Below are 18498 nucleotides of genomic sequence, written 5' to 3' on the forward strand. Positions count from 1 at the left end.
GAATATATTTGCTCCTTGCTAGCTATCTAATTGTTGACTTGTAACGCTACTTGTGAGAATTGATCCACATTTGTCACAAGTGAAGAGAGAATACCTTTCATTCCCCCAGTAACATGGCAAGCTACCTTGTTAGCTAACGTTCTCTTTTTTACTTTTCGTTTGCTTCCAAACAGTGGACGGTTTTGCAAAGACCAACGTTTAGCTATATTTGGGTGCCCAGTGTAGTAGATTTTACAAACCTCAACTGCTGAAAATGGTAGTTTAGCAGCAGTTGCATCCTCGTAAACACAACTCACCAGTGACAGTTCAGTGTGGGTCACATGACTCGAGGCCGGGTCATCATTGGTTACGCGTGCGTTAACCCATACTAACATACCGTACAATCTATGCCCATACTTTCTGAGATTGAACAAAGCACAAACTAGTCTTGGAAATCCTAGACCTAGAGCAACTGAAACATTGTTTACATTGTGGGAGGCAACCGGTCTACCTATGGAGATTAAGCATCATTAACCTTTTTACATAAAAAAAACGTTTCTTTTGAATAAACCCATGGTCTTTTGGCTATAGCTGATACAATATGAAAGTACAGAATACTGTTATGTGATTTTTTTTATTTAGCTAATACATTTCTCTGAATGAGATGCTGAATTATACACAGGTATAAACATGTCCAGTATATAATTTCCTGACAATAATAACATAAAATCAAATGATGAGAATTTTTACAAAACAAAAACTAAAAAAGCACCAAATGATCAGTCTCAGCCAGCTAAGGCAATCATGTTGAATGTTGATGTTAGGCTACTAATTGCATGTGTTTAGGATACCAAAAAACTTGGATAAATTAATAATACATTGACTTTCTAATAAACCCTGAACATTGTTCCTGAGAAATCAAATCAAATGTTATCTATCACATGCACCGAATACAACCTTACCGTGAAATAATTACACCTACCTATCCCCCCTACCTATCAGTGATCCAAGTGTGTTCGGAGACAACATTTAGAGAATAAGCCTTCTACTACAAAGGACACTGTGTCTACCCTTTTACCAAACATTTATATCAGCAATGCTTGGAAAGTTCTTTCTGGAGTTTGTAATGGAAGGTGGCTACTGATTTGGGGTTGAGTACTTATAAGACGTAACATAATACATATTCCTTTATGCAAGCTACTGCATGCTAAGACTGAACGCTCCCTGAGACCTTCCTGAATTCCCTGTTCGTTGGTTGGCCGTTACGCATAGAGACAGACCACTACAGCACTGAATTGTTCAGTGACTGAAAATATTAAATGCACTGCTCTCAATGGCCCATATTCACAGTCTCAGAGTAGGAGGGCTGATCGAGGATCAGGTCCCCAAATCCATATATTTATGATCTAATAGGCTAAACTGATCCTTGATCAGCACTCCTACACTAAAATGTTTTGTGAACACAGGCCAATGAAACCACCTCTTCAGCAATCCTAGCTTTGCTGAGCAGCTACAGTGTATGCTGCTTTTCTTTGAGCCTCAGCACTTAATTTGTTGAACAAAGAGAGGACTCGGAAAGCGATTGCTCAGTGCTAAAGCAGGAGAGCCAGCAGCCCAACATAATGCCCCTTTATTAGAACACCTAAAACAGATTTAAAACACATCAAAAGAGTTATGTTTTTAATAATACACATCACGTAGTGTGCACATCAGTGTCTGTGTTGAATATCAAGACTGTACCTGAGACTGTACCATAAGAATGAGCTGAAACAAGCACTGACAGTATGCGGTACATCTTTTTTTACAAATAAGAAATAGGCCAGTAACAGAACATGTCAAGCATGAATGAAATAAGGTTTCTTGCCCCAATCACTGCCAAAAGGGAGGGAATAGGTTCATTACAAGAGATCAGGGTTTTAGAACCTATTGGTTCTTATCTCATCTAAAGAAACAAGATCAACAACTCAACAGCAAGTTTTTTGGCCTCCTCAAGTACAAGCAGTGGTTTCTCAGTAAGCACCTTTTGAAAGGTCAGTGATGACCCATAAGACAACATTAGTCATGTCCAAATAGAACACATTGTTGACCGCTTGAATCCACTGCATCAGATAAAAAACAGACCATTCTGGCATAGGACTGTTCATACAGATGTAGGATCTAATTTGAGCCAGTTTGCTACAGCAGGAAAATAATCCTGCATCAACAGGAAATGTGAATTATTATGTGGATTGTAATTAATGGACATTTTTTTAGGGGTTGATACATTTGTTTTGTTACGGCAAATAAAGTCTGACATTTTCAAATGGAAATTACACACTTTAGAAGCCTTTTTTAACATGGAATACACTACACGTTTGCATGTCCTGCTGTGCAGAAAAATGATCAGCAACAAAAGAGTGATTAAATATCTGTATACAGAATAAGTTGTTGGCTGTAATGGAACGCTTTACAGCATCATAAACTGCTGTTCTAAAATGTTTTGGAAAAAAAGTCTAAATAACCATTACATATAGAAATCAAAACAACATTATATAAATTATTCATTACACAACAAATGTCTCTGTAAACAAAAATACAATTGTCTGAAAGAATTTGAGCCTGTGGAAGTTGATGCCCTCTCAAAGAGTAATTTATGTGGAGCCAGTTGACAAGAGAATTGATCGATGTTCTCCAACAAATATATCACATGGAAAGAGGAGTGATGCCCTCACAAAATGGTGGAGCGATTCCCTTTGTCCTCTTGTTCTCTAGATGTATTGGGGTCCTGAACACAGGCTTTTATCCTGGCTCTGTGAGTCCAAGCAAGTGGAAAAGGAGCAATAAGGGCCCCCTCTCTCCCTCTCTAGCTGAAACAGATGGGCCCGACGGTGAAGCCAAATTCATGTGTGAAGTTTCCACCCCCGAAGACAGCCACATCTCTCACAGGAAGCAGGTTGAGGTCCTCAAATTCAAACACAGACTCCCGCGGCTCCAGCGAATCCACCTCTTCTCCAGGCTGTCCCAGAATAAACACAGAAACACAGTGAATCAGAAATAGTTGAATCAGTAACACATTTGAATCAGTAACACATTTGAATCAGTAACACAGTTGAATCAGTAACACAGTTGGCCTGGGATAAGCATCAGAAATCCTGCAAACAGATGTCTTTCATGCTTGATATGCAGATATTGTATCTCTTTAATGATACAGTTACTTTAACAATGGGTGAAATATTTAAATAAATGTTTGTCTATTGCATCAAAATCAATGTACCATGCAGTCTTTAAGTGCTCCCAAGAAACTCTGCCTCCTTGTGTCTGCCAGGAACTTGACCTCTCTGTCTGTGTGACCCAGCCTGTGTCCCGGGTGGCATGAGTAGATGATCCTTTGCACGGCTTTCCAACTCTGCAACCTCAGGAAACGCATCTGAACCACATTGGCCCCTGGGTAATAGAACTGCCAGTGGCCAGGGGAGACGGAGTGGTTGTTTGTGAACAATTATGCTTTATACCTATGCTATGACAGTCTGAGAGACACCAGTACAAATTGTAAACAGCCAATTGATGCATTTTTTATTGAATTGAAGTAACTATGAATTGGCATGTTCAGAGAATAGTTGATAGAGGAGAGAGAGCATGACAGGCTGAGGAAGAGCGTGCATCAAAGACGAGAATGAGAGAGTGATAGAGAATGATATCATGAAAGAGATAACAGTAAACCTGAAATCCTTGTTCCTGCTTGCTGAGCCATTGGAACGAGCTGTTTGTCTCTGAATCCTTTAGCCAGGCCTTCATGGTCATCTACAGGTATAAACAATTATGATTATGTATGAGTATGGGTATTAAGTATGAATATAATTGTGGACATTAGGTTTCAATTGTCAGACACACAATGCTTGATGTCTTGAGTTCTAAAACGTTGATACTGATATCTGGAGGCAAATCACTTAAAAATGTGTCTGTTCACAGTCCTTGATATTAGCATTTAGCTCAAAGGCAAAACAATCTATTGGATTCCTGTCATAAATGGATTTGTTCTCCGCTAGTCCAGACAGTATCTCATTATTCTGTAGCCACCTGCTGTATTTGGTATTGCAGGAGCATCCCCACTGAGGGATAAATAGAGAGGTGTGAGGGTGAGAGGTGAGGTGTGTGGGGTACTGATGATGTTGTTGTCTACCTGGGCATCTCGGGGGTGAAGGCAGGTCTGTGCGGGTGTGCCAGAGAAGTTGCAGTGGACTAGGAGAGCATCATTGGGGCTGCCCTGGTTGGGGTCAATATAATACATCCCTGTACAGACACACAGCAACCATAACCTCAGAGTTAGTGTACCCTCATCCTGACCTGAAAAGCTCCTGTATATTCACTAGTTTTCATATGAAAATTAGTGAATAGGGACACATTCTCTAGCGTGCACTTCTCTAGGGACATATTCTCTAGGGACACATTCTCTAGGGACATATTCTCTAGGGACACATTCTCTTGCGGGTACTTTTCTGGGGACAAATTCTCCAGGGACACATTCTCTAGGGACACATTCTCTAGGGACACATTCTCTAGGGACATATTCTCTAGGGACACATTCTCTAGGGACACATTCTCTTGCAGGTACTTTTCTGGGGACAAATTCTCCAGGGACACATTCTCCAGGGACACATTCTCTAGGGACACATTCTCTAGGGACACATTCTCTAGCGGGTACTTCTCTAGGGACACATTCTCCAGGGACACATTCTCTTGTGACACATTCTCTAGTGACACATTCTCTAGGGACACATTCTCTAGGGACACATTCTCTAGGGACACATTCTCTTGCGGGTACTTTTCTGGGGACACATTCTCCAGGGACACATTCTCTAGGGACACATTCTCTAGGGACACATTCTCTAGCGGGTACTTCTCTAGGGACACATTCTTTAGGGACACATTCTCTAGTGATTACTTAGAGGTTGAAAGGCCCAGCGGTTCTAAATCAAATCAAACTGTATTTGTCACATGCACCGAATACAACAGGTATAGATAGACCTTACCGTGAAATGCTTGCTTACTTAAGACAGTTTTTATTAAATAAACTAAATTAAAAATTAAAAGTAACACAATAAAATAACAATAAAGAGGCTAGACTGTATATACAGGGGGTACAGGTTAGTCAAGGTAATTTGCACATGTAAGTAGGAGTAAAGTTACTATGCATAGATAATAAACAGTGAGTAGCAGCAGTGTAAAAACAAAAGTGTGGGGGTGGGTGGGGGTCAATGCAAATAGCCCGGGTGGCCATTTAATGAATTGCTCAGCGGTCTTATGGCTTGGGGGTAGACGCTATTAAGGAGCCTTTTAGACCTAGACTTGACACTCCGGTACAGCTTGCTGTGCGGTAGCAGAGAGAACAGTCTATGACCTGGGTGATTGGAGTCTGACACTTTTTTTGGCCTTTCTCTCACACCGCCTATTATATAGGTCCTGGATGGCTGGAAGCTTGGCCCCAGCGATTTACTTGGCCATACGCACTACCCTCTGTAGTACCTTATGGTCGGATGCAGAGCAGTTGCTATACCAGGTGATGCAACCCGCCAGGATGCTCTCGATGGTGCAGCTGTAGAACTTGGAGGAACTGGGGACCCATGCCAAATCTGTTCAGTCTCCTGGGGGGGAAAATGTGCTGTCGTATCCTTCTCACGTTGAGGGAGAGGTTGTTGTAATGGCACCACACTGCCAGGTCTCTGACCTCCTCCCTGTAGACTATCTCATCATTGTAGGTGATCAGGCCTACCTACCACTGTTGTGTCGTCAGCAAACTTAATGATGGTGCTGGAGTCATGCTTGGCAACGCAGTTGTGGGTGAACAGGGAGTACAGGAGGGAACAAAGGATGCAGGATCCAGTTTCAGAGGGAGGTGTTTAGTCCCAGGGTCCTTAGCTTAGTGATGAGCTTTGTGGGCACTATGGTGTTGAATGATGAGCTGTAGTCATTGAACAGCATTCTCACATAGGTGTTCCTTTTGTCCATGTGGGAAAGGGAAGTGTGGAGTGCGATTGAGATTGCGTCATCTGTGGATCTGTTGGGGCGGTAAGCAATTGGAGTGGGTCTAGCGTTTCCGGGATGATTGGTGTTGATGTGAGTCATGACCAGCCTTTCAAAGCACTTCATGTCTACCGACGTAGTCATTTGGGCAGGTTAACTTCACTTTCTTGGGCACAGAGACTATGGCGGTCTGCTTGAAACATGTAGGTATTACAGAGGGAGAGGTCAGGGGGAGGTTGAAAATGTCAGTGAAGACACTTGCCAGTTGGTCTGCGCATGCTCTGAGTACACGGCCTCGTAATCCGTTTGGCCGTAATCCGTCTTGTGAATGCTGACCTGTTTAAAGGTCTTGCTCACATCGGCTACGGAAAGCGTGATCACAGTCGTCTGGAACAGCTGGTACTCTCATGCATGCTTCAGTGTTGCTTGCCTCGAAGCAAGCATAAAATGAATTTAGCCCGTCTGGTAGGCTCGCATTACTGGTTAGCTCACGGCTAGGTTTCTCTTTGTAGTCCATAATAGTTTGCAAGCCCTGCCACATCCGACGAGCATCAGAGCCAGTATAGTATGATTCAATCTTAGTCCTGTATTGATGCTTTGCCTGTTTGATGGTTTGTCTGATGGTATAGCGGGATTTCTTATTGGCGTCCGGATTAGTGTCGTGCTCCTTGAAAGCGGCAGCTCTAGCCTTTAGCTTGGGGCGAACCTTGCCTGTAATCCATGGCTTCTGGTTGGGATATGTACGTTTGGTCACTGTGGGGACGACGTCTTCGATGCACTTATTGATTCTAATTTGCATTGAAAACATGAGAGTCCTGAGATTAGGATGCTGTGGCCATTCTTATGTGCCTTTAAATTAGCTTTGGGTTATAGATATACAGTACAGGTATAGACAGAGGGTTTCTGACCGCTGGCGTAGTCGGGGTGGCAGAGCCACAGCTCCATGCAGGTGGAGGAAGGGTGCTCCTTGCTGCCATCAGGGGGGTCTACCAGCAGCCTCAGGTCCTGGTGCAGAGAGTCCAGCAGGGTCTGGATCAGGGGGTAGTTGGGCTTATCTGACAGGTACTGAAGGTCCTACAATGGTGATGAGAATGATATGATCATTATGGAGTTATCCCTTCCACCAGTTCATCTAATGGCCTATTACATCTGCATCCCAACAGTAGTGCACTAGGTAGGAAATACAATTTGGGACACAGCCCTACTTGCTGATCATAAATGACTTGCCTTGAGTTGAGTAAGGGTCATGTTTACTGAGGGTCCTGGAAGTCCTGGGAGACCAGGTGCCCCCTGAAACAAACGCAACAAAAGAGTGGGACTAGGGTTGGAAAATTCCAGTAACTTTCCCAAAATTCACAGGTTTTCCAGAAATCCTGGTTGGAATAATGCTACAATCAGGGGGTAATATGCAGGAAATCGGGGAATCTTCCAAGCAGGATTTCTGGAAAACCTGGGAATTTTGGGAAAGTAACCAGAATTTTGCAACCTTAAGTGCTGTGTAATGGATGCAATGGTCTCTGTGGTGAATGGACCAATGCGTATGAAATCAGTGTCACTTACCGGCAGGCCCCTTGTCCCAGGTTGCCCAGGAAATCCCTCAAAGCCTTTCAAACCCTATGGAAATACAGCCCATAGTGCGATGAGAGTGGACTTATACCATTCCATACTTGCAATGGCATATTCAAATGTAATTTGATAAGGAAATGCACACTTCCTATTACTTTCCTTTGTATCTTCCAGTGTGATGACATGATGTGGTTGTGAATGTTGTCTTTTAATCTAGACACTGTGAGACAAAGCTAACACACAACTCTACATGGGGTTTGGTTTTGAAAGAAGATAATGTGTGTATGATTTGAAAAGACGAGAAAATAAGATGTTATATCATACCTTCTCGCCAAACAAACCCTGCAGATAAAGAGAGAATAAAAGGAGATGAGTTTGAATATCAGTTCTGAAGCACACTGCTCTGCACTAACAGCTGTTTCAATCTTTCAATGCCCTCTTATTCACTGCATTACGATCACATTGGCCACAGCTTCACTGCTTTTAGAGGCGAGGCAATGGTGTCTTCAATGGCCACAAGTTGAAAAGAGTAATAATCTACAGCTAAACCCGGAGAGAATGGCATAATGGCAGGACAGTCTGGTGATAATAAGGAAATGGACTTGAGTTAACAGAGTCTTGCTTATTAAGACAGTCTGCAATTAAAATGGAATTCGAGACATTATCCTAATCGTCATAATAACGCCTCGATGAAGCATGCATAGTCTTCGTCTTTATGGTTAATAGACAGGGGGTTGTTAAGCTACGTGGCTGAAAGATGAACTTTGTGCTCGTTTGTCCTCGCAAGAACTACGATTTCCCGTCGGTTGTGCCCCAAATGGCACCCTATTCTATACTGCAGTACATAAGGAATAGAGGGCCATTTGGGCGGCAGGTAGTGTTGTGCCAGTAATCGAAATGTCACTGGTTCGAATCCCCGAGCCAACTAGGTGAAAGATCTGTTGATGTGCCCTTGAGCAAGGCACTTAACCCTATTTGCTCCTGTAAGTCACTCTGGATAAGTGTGTCTGCTAAATGACTGAAATGTCAAATGTGGGAAGATTTAAAAGGGCTTGAGAAAATATTTCTGAGATTATCCAGAAGGGGGACTTACAGGTAGTCCTGGCATCCCAGGTGTTCCTCTTGGCCCAGACGGTCCAATATTCCCCTGGTGGGAAATAATAGATAATGAAACGTCAATGAAAAGTTAGCAATCAATCTTTTCAGAAAGTAAAAGGAATCAAAACTCTGATAGATCAGTTTAGATTGAATGAGCCTCATCATGGCTTTTGGCAATTGTTACTAGTGGATATGGTGTTATCATAGAGAGTTCTTGCTATAGATGTTTTGAGAGGAACAGTGTGTTCAGATAGTGTTGTTTTACCTGATCTCCCTTTGGGCCCACCTGTCCTGGCACCCCAACAGGACCCAGACTACCCTGTAAAACATAACGTTAGTCAGTCTGTCTGTCTGTCTGTCCTGGCACCCCAACAGGACCCAGACTACTCTGTAAAACATAAAGTTAGCCAGTCTGTCTGTCCTGGCACCCCAACAGGACCCAGACTACTCTGTAAAACATAAAGTTAGCCAGTCTGTCTGTCCTGGCACCCCAACAGGACCCTGATTAACTTGAAAACTACTCTGACAAAACTATTTACAGCAGAGTATTTTAGGAAACCTTTAGTATCCTTCCTGTTTGGCTGTCCTGGGGTGACCCCAGTGTCTCCTGACCCAGACTAGCCCCAGTAAAAGTTTATAACGTTAGTTATATCTGGAGTCTGTCCTATTCGTCTGTCTGTCCTGGCACCCCTTCAGGACCCAGACCCTGGAAAGGACTACCTGAATGATGACTTAGCCCCAGTCTGGCCATGCTGCTGTTCCAGTTTCAACTGAGAGCCCAGACCATGCCCTGGAAACCTGACATGAACTCCTTAGTCAGTCTGTCTGTCTGTCTGTCCACCTGACTGTGCTGCTGCCCAGTTTCAGGTTCTGCAGACTATTCGACCATGCTGGTCAAAACATTTGAACATCTTGGCCATGTTCTGTCTCCACCCGTCCAGCCAGAAGAGGACTGGCCACCCCAACAGGACCCTGATTTCTTCCTAGGTTTTGGCCTTTCTAGGGAGTTTTTCCTAGCAACTGTGCTTCTACACCTGCATTGCTTGCTGTTTGGGGTTTTAGGCTGGGTTTCTGTACAGCACTTTGAGATATCAGCTGATGTACGAAGGGCTATATAAATACATTTGATTTGATTTGATTTGATTTGAAACGTCATATTTCTAGATTGTTGCCAAACCTGTCAGTATGTCGTTTTTTTCTATGGTGTTAAAACTGACACCAGGGCTCGTTTGTAGTGTCTCAGATTAAGAGTGATGATCTGGAGACTTGTTATGAATGCCAGAAGTTTTTCACACAGAAGTCAGAACCAGAAATACCTTTAGGCCATCACGCCCTGGCAGACCGAGCGGCCCTATGTTCCCCTTTTCTCCCTGTGGGGAGAGGAACACAGAGGGTGAAGTCTTCACAGTGCATTTCTCTCTAAATTCACTAGTATCAATAATTCAGCCTGATCTATTCATACCTCACTCCCTTTTTCACCCTGATCCCCCTTGTCTCCTCCCAAGCCTGGGATTCCCTGAGAGAGAAAAGACATCCATCAGTTGTGTATCAATCATCAGCTGATCTAAAGCATTATCATGTAGCAATGCATTGCTTTCAACATCCTTTTCTCTAATCAAATAATATTTCTGACAAAGGAGAAGTACGTAAGAGACTCTCCTGCCTGGGATTGAATTATGAAATGGTGAAATAGATGACGACAGTCCTAATTGATGAGAGTAGAAATCTGTTGGACTTACTATAGACCCCACCCATCCTGGAACACCAATCAATCCCACATGTCCCCTCTCTCCCTGTAGGAATGACAGGAAATGTTGGTGCACGCCATGAAATATTATAGTATCATGGTTAAGAGATCGTTGTGTATGTGTGTGTGACCCTTTACATCACCCAACATCTGACCTTTGGTCCTCTCTCTCCTCTTGTGCCCCTGATTCCAGCCTTGCCTCTTTTCCCCTGTGGATGTTTACAATGTTGGTGAACGAGGCAATACACACAGGGTAAAACACACTGACACATCTCGGTCGTCTCCTAAATGACACCCTATTCCCTTTATAGTCCACTCAAAAGTAATGCACTATAAAGCGAATAGCGTGTCATGTATATATGGAACAGGGCGCCAGATGGGATGCATCCCTCATGTTTCATTCAGGAACCTGAATAATATTTGTTATTTTTCTAGAATACACCACTTTTATTTCCACTGTTACATTGAATGGATTGAAGGAAGGGGCTCTTACACTCCTTCCGATGTGACCTGTCTTTCCAGGTGATCCATCTCTGCCGTCATCTCCCTGTAGAGAAAACACAGCATCAACAAACAGGGGGACCTAGTCTAGCCTCTCTGTATGCATGAGTGTCCCCAGAGAGGTGAGGAGAATATGGGACCTGAGACTGGGTTTCACAGCACAAGACGAGAGGAGAACAATAGAGAAATAGAGAATCCTGATCTCACCTTCTCTCCTTTCAGTCCCTGTTTTCCCTCAGGTCCTGGGTTTCCCCTGACACCCTGAAACATTCAACACAGTAGAATGACTTAAAGAAACTTACCAGATGTCAGAGAAAGATAATAGGGTAGAAAAGATCAGTGACCTTCTGGTAGTGCTGCTAGTTTTTCAATATCACAATATGCCCATTTGACACTGCTTGAGGTCATCAATATTGGCTAAATAATAAACTTAGACGGACACCGGTTGCTATAAGAGCATAATGAACTAATTACATAATCTGTGGCATCCCTTTGCCCCACCCCTGTGTTTGTGAACTCACCAATGCCCCTAGGGGACCTTCTGGCCCCTGGGCTCCCACCTCACCCTGTGGCCCCTGTGGTGGGAGAGGAGACAACAACAAACAAGGAAGAATGAAGCAGAAGCAAAGAGTAAAATATAATACAGAGTTAATGGTAGATATGTGTATGAGGTGCGGGACATAGCCTGAGTGCGGGACATGACTTGATAATGAGCAATGGAGTTGGCAAGTATACAAGCCGATCTGGGACCAGGCTAAGATGTTGCTGTTCTTTACCTCCAAACCAAGAAGTGCTGGGGGCCCTCTGATGCCTGGCAGACCGTCAACCCCCTAGAGAGACAATTACAAAATCAAAACATACATTGTAGACTATTTTTGATTTGGTACAGTATATTTTGAAAATTATATTCATAATAAAACCAGACATTAAATTGGGGTTAAATGGGCTACTGTCTATTTCCCATGAACATTGGACTTGCTTTAGGGGCCAAACTGACTGCAACACTAAATGGGCTCACCTGCTCTCCTGGCTCGCCTGGTCCCCCTGGCTCCCCTTTCTCTCCATCTAGTCCTGGCTCACCTTTATGGCCCAAGGCTCCCTCAGTCCCAACCTTCCCTACTGGACCCTGCAATAGATACCACACCAGCACATGGACAATGTTATTCGTAGGAGAATCACTGGGAACATTGCTGACTTGACTAGACCATGGTCTAAGAGACAGTGAGACACTGACCTGTGGTCCTGGCTTCCCTGTGTCACCTCTGACTCCTTGAAGTCCAGCCACCCCCTTAGAATACAACAACAAGACAACATGAAATCAGACCAAAAGGACAAATGGATAATGCCATTCACCATGCACTTAGGTTATGAAGCAACCCTTACCGGAGGTCCTGTTTTGCCTTGAGGTCCGATGGCTCTGCTAGGCCCAGACTCCCCCTGGGGAGAAAGGGACAGAGAAAAAAATGTGAATTATAGATGGAAGCGTTTATAATTTCCCTATCCTGAATTGCTACTCCATTTGGTGTGCAGGCCAGGGAATCAAGTTATTACCTTCTCTCCTTGAGGTCCATCAGGCCCTGGAGGCCCCCTAGGGCCCATAATACCCTGAGAAGAAATAGAAGAGACCAACGGATCACTGTACATCCTGACAACACTCATCGCAAACCTGAGTGTTTCCCCGATTCCTTGCATCCTATCTCCTTGCTTCCTTCTCAACCATACTGGAGGAGAAGATTCAAGGTCCCTCACTTCAGGCCTTCTTCTCCAATGGGTTTTGAGAAAGAAGCAAGAAAAGTGGGTGTGAGGAGTCGAGGAAAAATTAATCGAGAAAGGGCATAACAGAGCAGAGAAGTCTAACCCAAGGACGCCAGAGTACAAAAATCAGTTAACCACCTAATTGAGGAACTCAATTTAACCTTGCGCAATACCCTAGATGCAGTTGCACCCCTAAAAACTAAAAACATTTCTCAAAAGAAACTAGCTCCCTGGTACACAGAAAATACCCGAGCTCTGAAGCAAGCTTCCAGAAAATTGGAACGGAAATGGCGCCACACCAAACTGGAAGTCTTCCGACTAGCTTGGAAAGACGGTACCGTGCAGTACCGAAGAGCCCTTACTGCTGCTCGATCATCCTATTTTTCTAACTTAATTGAGGAAAATAAGAACAATCCGAAATTACTTTTTGATACTGTCGCAAAGCTAACTAAAAAGCAACATTCCCCAAGAGAGGATGGCTTTCACTTTAGCAGTGATGAATTCATGAACTTCTTTGAGGAAAAGATCATGATTATTAGAAAGCAAATTACGGACTCCTCTTTAAATCTGCGTATTCCTTCAAAGCTCAGTTGTCCTGAGTCTGCACAACTCTGCCAGGACCTAGGATCAAGAGAGACGCTCAAGTGTTTTAGTACTATATCTCCTGACACAATGATGAAAATAATTATGGCCTCTAAACCTTCAAGCTGCATACTGGACCCTATTCCAACTAAACTACTGAAAGAGCTGCTTCCTGTGCTTGGCCCTCCTATGTTGAACATAATAAACGGCTCTCTATCCACCGGATGTGTACCAAACTCACTAAAAGTGGCAGTAATAAAGCCTCTCTTGAAAAAGCCAAACCTTGACCCAGAAAATATAAAAAACTATCGGCCTATATCGAATCTTCCATTCCTCTCAAAAATTTTAGAAAAGGCTATTGCGCAGCAACTCACTGCCTTCCTGAAGACAAACAATGTATACAAAATGCTTCAGTCTGGTTTTAGACCCCATCATAGCACTGAGACTGCACTTGTGAAGGTGGTAAACAACCTTTTAATGGCATCAGACCGACGCTCTGCATCTGTCCTCGTGCTCCTAGACCTTAGTGCTGCTTTTGATACCATCGATCACCACATTCTTTTGGAGAGATTGGAAACCCAAATTGGTCTACACGGACAAGTTCTGGCCTGGTTTAGATCTTATCAGTCGGAAATATATCAGTTTGTCTCTGTGAATGGTTTGTCCTCTGACAAATCAACTGTAAATTTCGGTGTTCCTCAAGGTTCCGTTTTAGGACCACTATTGTTTTCACTATATATTTTACCTCTTGGGGATGTCATTCGAAAACATAATGTTAACTTTCACTGCTATGCGGATGACACACAGCTGTACATTTCAATGAAACATGGTGAAGCCCCAAAATTGCCCTCGCTACAAGCGTGTGTTTCAGACATAAGGATGGCTGCGAACTTTCTACTTTTAAACTCGGACAAAACAGAGATGCTTGTTCTAGGTCCCAAGAAACAGATCTTCTGTTGAATCTGACAATTAATCTTAATGGTTGTACAGTCGTCTCAAATAAAACTGTGAAGGACCTCGGCATTACTCTGGACCCTGATCTCTCTTTTGAAGAACATATCAAGACCATTTCAAGGAAAGCTTTTTTCCATCTACGTAACATTGCAAAAATCTGAAACTTTCTGTCCAAAAATGATGCAGAAAAATGTATCCATGCTTTTGTCACTTCTAGGTTAGACTACTGCAATGCTCTACTTTCCGGCTACCCAGATAAAGCACTAAATAAACTTCAATTAGTGCTAAATACGGCTGCTAGAATCCTGACTAGAACCAAAAAATGTGATCATATTACTCCAGTGCTAGCCTCGCTACACTGGCTTCCTGTCAAGGCAAGGGCTGATTTCAAGGTTTTACTGCTAACCTACAAAGCATTACATGGGCTTGTTCCTACCTATCTCTCTGATTTGGTCCTGCCGTACATACCTACACGTACGCTACGGTCACAAGACACAGGCCTCCTAATTGTCCCTAGAATTTCTAAGCAAACAGCTGGAGGCAGGGCTTTCTCCTATAGAGCTCCATTTTTATGGAATGGTCTGCCTACCCATGTAAGAGACGCAAACTCGGTCTCAACCTTTAAGTCTTTACTGAAGACTCATCTTTTCAGTGGGTCATATGATTTAGTGTAGTCTGGCCCAGGAGAGGGAAGGTGAACGCATAGGCTCTGGAGCAACGAACCGCCCTTGCTGTCTTTGCCTGGCCGGTTCCCCTCTTTCCACTGGAATTCTCTGCCTCTAACCCTATTACAGGGGCTGAGTCACTGGCTTACTGGGGCTCTTTCATACAGTCCCTGGGAGGGGGTGCGTCACTTGAGTGGGTTGAGTCACTGATGTGATCTTCCTGTCCGGGTTGGCGCCCCCAGTACTTCTTCTGTCCTATTCGGTGTCCTGTGTGAATTGAAGTGTGCTCTCTCTAATTCTCTCTTTCTCTCTTTCTTTCTCTCTCTCGGAGGACCTGAGCCCTAGGACCATGCCTCAGGACTACCTGACATGATGACTCCTTGCTGTCCCCAGTCCACCTGGCCGTGCTGCTGCTCCAGTTTCAACTGTTTTGCCTTATTATTATTGGGCCATGCTGGTCATTTATGACCATTTGAACATCTTGGCCATGTTCTGTTATAATCTCCACCCGGCACAGCCAGAAGAGGACTGGCCACCCCACATAGCCTGGTTCCTCTCTAGGTTTCTTCATAAGTTTTGGCCTTTCTAGGGAGTTTTTCCTAGCCACCGTGCTTCTACACCTGCATTGTTTGCTGTTTGGGGTTTTAGGCTGGGTTTCTGTACAGCACTTTCAGATATCAGCTGATGTACGAAGGGCTATATAAATACATTTGATTTGATTTGATTTAACCTATTGGGGAAAAAAATTGTGCAAAAGTGGACATTGATCAATGCCAGTTAATGTCAACTTTTTAAAATGTATTTTTTACTTTGAGTGACATATATAGTATCTGATGCTAGTAAAAAAAACACACATCACTTCCTGACTCACCTGTAGCCCTGACAAGCCTGCAGGTCCTATTTCTCCCATGAATCCTGACTGACTCTGGTGGATACAGAACAGAGGTGATGTGCCAATCATCAAATTGATCACCCAAAGCCACGTCTCAAAAATCATATTGAAAATCACTTCAGTTGATTCCGTTTCATGGTTTCAAAACATAAACTAGAATGTGCAGCTCATTATGTATTGGCATCTGGGCACTCACCATAAGTCCGATGTGGCCCTTCTCTCCTTTTGGTCCCTTCTCCCCATTTTGCCCCAAGGTCCCCCATGGACCCTCCCGCCCTGTGGGCCCCAGAGGCCCCACATCACCCTACAAATAACAGCCATGTCAGTCAGACATCACCATGATGTAATTTATTTTAATTTTTAAAAGTTTTGAATTCTACCCCATTTTCTCCCCAATTTCATGGTATCCAATTGTTAGTAGTTACTATCTTGTCTCATCGCTACAACTCCCGTACAGGCTCGGGAGAGACGAAGGTCAAAAGCCATGCGTAACACAACCCAACCAAGCCACACTGCTTCTTAACACAGTGCGCATCCAACCCGGAAGCCAGTCGCACCAATGTGTCGGAGGAAACACCGTGCACCTGGCGACCTGGTTAGCGTGCACTGCGCCCGGCCCGCCACAGGAGTCTCTAGCACGCGATGAGACAAGGATATCCCTACCGTCCAAACCCTCTAAACCCAGACGACGCTAGGTCAATTGTGCGTCGCCCCACGGACCTCCCGGTCGCGGCCAGCTGCGACAGAGCTTGGGCTCGAACCCAGAGTCTCTGGTCCATGATGTAATTTCAACCACAATTCAACCTATTTGTAATGATGCTATTTCAACCACATTTCAACCTGTTTGTAATGACTATTTCAACCAGATCTCAACCCATTTGTAATTTCATTATTTCAACAAGATTTTAACCTGTTTGTAATTACTTTATTTCAACCAGATTTCAACTTGTTTGTAACCACAACCAACACTTATATGGCCCTGTCAAAAATTTGTGTCAAACGCACAAATGTTAATCAATGAATAGATATGCAATATACTGTACACACAGCACATTTATATTGATGGCTTAAATATGTAAATCACTGAGTGCCGAAAAGTCAGTGTTTGTTAACCTTCTCCCCTTTGGAACCTGGACCACCAGCAACGCCAAGAGGTCCATCATCACCCTGAGAACCAAAGGAGACATCTCTTGAATTACTGTACACTGCTGAGTATACTGTATGTGTATGGTCTGGTTGTGTGTATGATGCCTGGGTAAATGGATGTGTACTAGGTACACATGTGAGAATCTACAGGTGATGGTTCAGGTATGTACAGTAGATGTCCAATGCCATAGGCAGGTGACGGTGGTCACCTCTATTCCCATTGGTCCAGGAGAGCCTTGTAACCCTTTGAGTCCTTGTAGACCTCGAGCTCCAGGCTGCCCTGGAGGACCAAGTTTCCCACAAGGCCCTAGGTCTCCCTGGAATACACATGAAGTAGAAGAAGTAGTGAGAAGTGAAAGATGGTGAAATATATCTCTAGGTGTTTGTTTAGGCATCATAGTGTCACTATCACCAACCTTTTCCCCATTTGTTCCTGTTTGCCCCTCCAACCCCGATTGGCCAGGAGTGCCCTGGAAAGAGGAAATGGAAGAGAACTGTCAGAAAACTCACCTGGCTGAGACCACAGAGTTCCTGTTCGGAGTGTGTCCTACAAACCTGTTCGCCATCCAGTCCAGGAGGACCTAGATCACCAGAAGGTCCCAGCATACCCTGTGATGTTCCAAAAAAGTGTGGTTTAACACACATCACAAATTGCTAGATTATACATACAGTTGAAGTCAGAAGTTTACATACACTTAGGTTGGAGTCATTAAAACTTGTTTTTCAACCACTCCACACATTTCTTGTTAACAAACTATTATTTTGGCAAGTCGGTAATTTTTGCAACAATTGTTTACAGACAGATTATTTCACTTATAATTCACTGTATCACAACTCCAGTGGGCCAGAAGTTTACATACACTAAGTTGACTGTGCGTTTAAACAGCTTGGAAAATTCCTGAAAATGATGTTATGGCTTTAGAAGCTTCTGATAGGCTAATTGACATAATTTGAGTCAATTGGAGGTGTACCTGTGGATGTATTTCAAGGCCTACCTTCAAACTCAGTGCCTCTTTGCTTGACATCATGGGAAAATCAAAAGAAATCAGCCAAGACCTCAGAAAAAAAATTTGTAGACCTCCACAAGTCTGGTTCATCCTTGGAAGCAATTTTCAAACCCCTGAAGGTACCATGTTCGTCTGTACAAACAATAGTACACAAGTACTATACACCATGGGACCACGCAGCTATCATACCGCTCATGAAGGAGACGCATTCTGTCTCCTAGAGATGAACGTACTTTGGTGCGAAAAGTGCAAATCAATCCCAGAACAACAGCAAAGGACCTTGTGAAGATGCTGGAGGAAACAGGTACAAAAGTATCTATATCCACAGTAAAATGAGTCCTATATCGACATAACCTGAAAGGCCGCTCAGGAAGGAAGAAGCCACTGCTCCAAAACCGCCATAAAAAAGCCAGACTACGGTTTGCAACTGCACATGGGGACAAAGATCATACTTTTTGGAGAAATATCCTCTGGTCTGATGAAACAAAAATAGAACTGTTTGGCCATAATGACCATCGTTATGTTTGGAGGAAAATGGGGGCTTGCAAGCCGAAGAACACCATCCCAACCGTGAAGCACGAAGGTGCCAGCATCATGTTGTGGGGG

At 43.7% G+C, this 18498-nt stretch overlaps 2 protein-coding genes across 3 annotated transcripts in view; both read right to left on the reverse strand.

The window, feature by feature from the left end:
• Positions 1 to 594: 594 nt before the first annotated feature.
• Positions 595 to 16149, reverse strand: LOC112220332 (collagen alpha-1(II) chain-like). The gene is made up of 24 exons (XM_042302401.1): positions 15936 to 16149; positions 15719 to 15772; positions 12443 to 12496; positions 12275 to 12328; positions 12126 to 12179; positions 11910 to 12017; positions 11668 to 11721; positions 11413 to 11466; positions 11099 to 11152; positions 10884 to 10937; positions 10546 to 10599; positions 10383 to 10436; positions 10106 to 10159; positions 9960 to 10013; positions 8909 to 8962; positions 8639 to 8692; positions 7870 to 7887; positions 7540 to 7593; positions 7207 to 7269; positions 6888 to 7053; positions 4139 to 4248; positions 3679 to 3759; positions 3233 to 3415; positions 595 to 2974 (listed from the first exon to the last, which is right to left on the reverse strand). The coding sequence occupies exons 1-24, from the start codon at positions 15936 to 15938 to the stop codon at positions 2822 to 2824; spliced, it is 1695 nt and encodes a 564-aa protein (XP_042158335.1). The 5' UTR covers positions 15939 to 16149; the 3' UTR covers positions 595 to 2821.
• A 300-nt stretch (positions 16150 to 16449) lies between these two features.
• LOC112220331 (collagen alpha-2(I) chain-like) overlaps positions 16450 to 18498 on the reverse strand; it is a 122322-nt gene continuing 120273 nt past the window's right edge. For both annotated transcript variants that reach the window (XM_024382150.2, XM_024382149.2), the window contains exons 41-44: positions 17441 to 17494; positions 17302 to 17355; positions 17095 to 17202; positions 16450 to 16906 (exon numbers count right to left, since the gene is read on the reverse strand). In XM_024382150.2, the coding sequence (XP_024237918.1) occupies positions 16838 to 16906; positions 17095 to 17202; positions 17302 to 17355; positions 17441 to 17494 (285 nt within the window). In that variant the 3' untranslated portion in view covers positions 16450 to 16837. The remainder of the gene's footprint in view (positions 16907 to 17094; positions 17203 to 17301; positions 17356 to 17440; positions 17495 to 18498) is intronic.

This window comes from Oncorhynchus tshawytscha, linkage group LG20, assembly GCF_018296145.1.
Source record: "Oncorhynchus tshawytscha isolate Ot180627B linkage group LG20, Otsh_v2.0, whole genome shotgun sequence".
NCBI classification, from domain to species: Eukaryota; Metazoa; Chordata; class Actinopteri; order Salmoniformes; family Salmonidae; genus Oncorhynchus; species Oncorhynchus tshawytscha.

Coding starts and splice junctions, on each gene's coding strand:
- LOC112220332 (XM_042302401.1), bottom strand. Junction 8,693..8,908: donor TGGGCCCAAAGGGAGATCAG/GTAAAACAACAC, acceptor ATTTCCCACCAG/GGGAATATTGGACCGTCTGG. Junction 3,416..3,678: donor AGCAGGAACAAGGATTTCAG/GTTTACTGTTAT, acceptor GGCCACTGGCAG/TTCTATTACCCAGGGGCCAA.